We start from the raw sequence: 2,634 nt of genomic DNA, 5'->3' as shown, positions 1-2,634 counted from the left end.
ATTTGTGACTTCTTTGCTCCTTTGTTTTCCCCTTCCCTGTCCCCATATGTATTTTTTGAGATGTTTAAAACTTGTAAAGATATTAATATTTTGTAAAAATAAACTAAAATTTGTTTGTAACACATTATTCTGTGTGTAACTGTATAATTTTTGCTCTTTCCATTTGGTCAGTAATCAAAGCTACCCAATTTAACTGAGTTACATGGCCAATGTGTGATTTATTCCTCTAAATGGCTTTGGGCATTGACCTCTAAGGCTTTTTTTGGTGTGGGAATGGTCATGATGGCAGTTCACACACTTTCATTTCATGGTTACCAGGTAGAGCAGAAGGGATGTTCTTCTTCAAGCACTTCCCTCTCCTCCACAATCTGTCACTATGCTTAGCTGGGCCCAGAAGAGGAATGTGCTTATAGAGAGTAGCAAATAACAGATCAGAGACACCAAGGGATAGCTTTCTCCTTACTCTGCAACTTTGGAGGGAGTTACTACATGTGAGTGGCACAGCTTCAGCTAATCTTGGGCATGGGGTCTGCATATTTTTCAAGCTAGCATACCAGACCCTGCTCCCTGTGTTGTTAGTGACCATGAGGTTGAGAGTGAAAAAAGAAGGATAGTACATCTGGGCAAGGAAAGTGGGGAAAACAGATAAGGCATCAGAGGGAAATGTGAAGAACAACACCAGGTAGTATTTTTTTCTAATCTTTAGGTCATGGGAGTGATTAGAGGAAACAAGATTTAGTGTTAGAGATGTGAATCGGAACCGGAATCGGTTCGGTTCCGATTCAAATCTTATAATTTTTATCGTCCGGCCCAATTGGTTTTTTGTTTATCGGCTGCGCCCGATCTGATAAACAAAAAACCCACCCTGACCCTTTAAAACTGACCCCTTAGCCTCCCCCACCCTCCCAACCCCCCCAAAAACATTTTAAAATTACCTGGTGGTCCAGTGGGGGCGCGGGGAGCGATCTCCCGCTCTTGGGCCATCGGCTGCGCTAATAAAAATGGCTCCGATGGCCCTTTGCCCTTACCATGTGACAGGGTATCCGTGCCATTGGCCGGCCCCTGTCACATGGTAGGAGCACTGGATGGCCAGCGATTCACATCCCTATTTAGTGTGGTAGTGAAGTGATCAAGCAGACAGATTAGGGAAAGAAGGGAGAGCATGGGACATGGGACAGTAGCTGTCTCCAGCGCTACCAATGACCCCCAACCACATGAGCTACACATCTTCCCCTACCTTGAGCCCCATGTATCCTGGCGGCAGTCATTTTTCCTTCAACCCCGAGGACATGAAGCGTTATCTGCAAGCTCACACGCAGAGTGTATACAACTATCACCTGAGTCCCCGTGCCTTCCTGCATTACCCAAGCATTGTGGTACCGCAGCATCAGCGGCCTGAGAAGCAGACTCCCCTGCCACTGGCTCCCAAGGACCCCGCTCCCTTCAAGTTTAAGCTACAGCCCCCGCCCTCAGGCAGAAAGAACCGGGACAAGCTTGGGCTGGTGCAGAGCGAGGGAGCCAGCACAAGTAGGGTAGCAGAAGGCCCAGCCGGGGTGCTGCCACAGATTAAGGTAGAGCCCATATCTGATGTGGAATCTGATGAGCTGACGTGGAGGTGACCGATATCAGTGATGAGGACGAGGAGGTATTCAAGACTCCCACTGCTCCCTTGGTCCCGGTCCTCGAGGAAAGAGCTCCGTCGCTGAGATGGGATGGGGAGTGCAGTGGCACCCCATCTCCTGCTGGTGTGGAGAGGGTGCCCGCTCAGGACGAGAGCGGCCACTACATCCCGCTGAAACTGCATTTTAAGCGACGCTGGAGCGAGGACCAGCGCAGCGAGGCATGCACGGAGGAGGCAGATGACAAGAAGGTGAGGGGCGAGGACAACCTGGGCCCCAGGGTGCCTCTCCCTGGTGACGTGGGGCCTGCCCGGCGTGTGAGCGCGGACTTGCAGCAAGCCACAGCAGAGCTGGCATTGGAGCACAGGGACTCATGAGGCCATCTGGGGCATCAGCACAGCAATGCACTCCGCACCTTTAACAGTTTCCTGCCTCAGAGGTACGCTAGGATACATAAGAACCCGGTTTTGACTGCCTTATAAACTCATCGGGATTATTCCATTTCATTTTTTTCAGGTGTTTCATCCTTTTCTTTTTGTTGGACATTTTATTTTGGGGGAGATGGTGATTTTTTTTGTTTTTGTTTGTGGGTATTATTTTCCTTGTTGCTTAATTCCTTCTCTACCTTTGTATTCAGCCTTTGACCTTTGTAATGTTTACTCATCTTTCTTTTGAACTTTTTAATGGGAGCGTGTACATCTTTTATTTTTCTTTAATTTTTTGACTATTCAGGTGTATCAATTTTTTTTTTAACTTTTAAGGAAAGCCAGGAAATTTAAGGGGATTTTAATAGATTTTGCCTCCATTAAAAAAAAAAAAAAAAAAGCTGCAGTTTTGGTTTTGTTGGTTGTGACCTGGCTCATGAAGCTTTCATGGGTCACAGAAGGGGAAAGTGACAGTCAATGCCTCTTCTCAGCTTTAGGGCTTTTATACTTTGGGGCATTTGGAAGTGATTCAGTATTAAGTTAGTGGGGGGAGGGGGAGTCAGACTTTGGAAAGTGGGATGACACCCACC

At 47.5% G+C, this 2,634-nt stretch overlaps 1 protein-coding gene across 1 annotated transcript; it reads left to right on the top strand.

The window, feature by feature from the left end:
- Positions 1 to 273: 273 nt before the first annotated feature.
- LOC115073106 (ETS domain-containing transcription factor ERF-like) lies at positions 274 to 1,996 on the top strand. Its single transcript, XM_029571270.1, is given in 3 exon segments — positions 274 to 318; positions 1,182 to 1,604; positions 1,607 to 1,996. Coding segments are annotated over 3 exon segments (858 nt in total).
- The last annotated feature ends 638 nt before the right edge of the window (positions 1,997 to 2,634 follow it).

This window comes from Rhinatrema bivittatum, chromosome 11 (assembly GCF_901001135.1).
Source record: "Rhinatrema bivittatum chromosome 11, aRhiBiv1.1, whole genome shotgun sequence".
Classification (NCBI taxonomy): domain Eukaryota; kingdom Metazoa; phylum Chordata; class Amphibia; order Gymnophiona; family Rhinatrematidae; genus Rhinatrema; species Rhinatrema bivittatum.
This window is presented reverse-complemented; position numbering and strand designations above follow the sequence as displayed.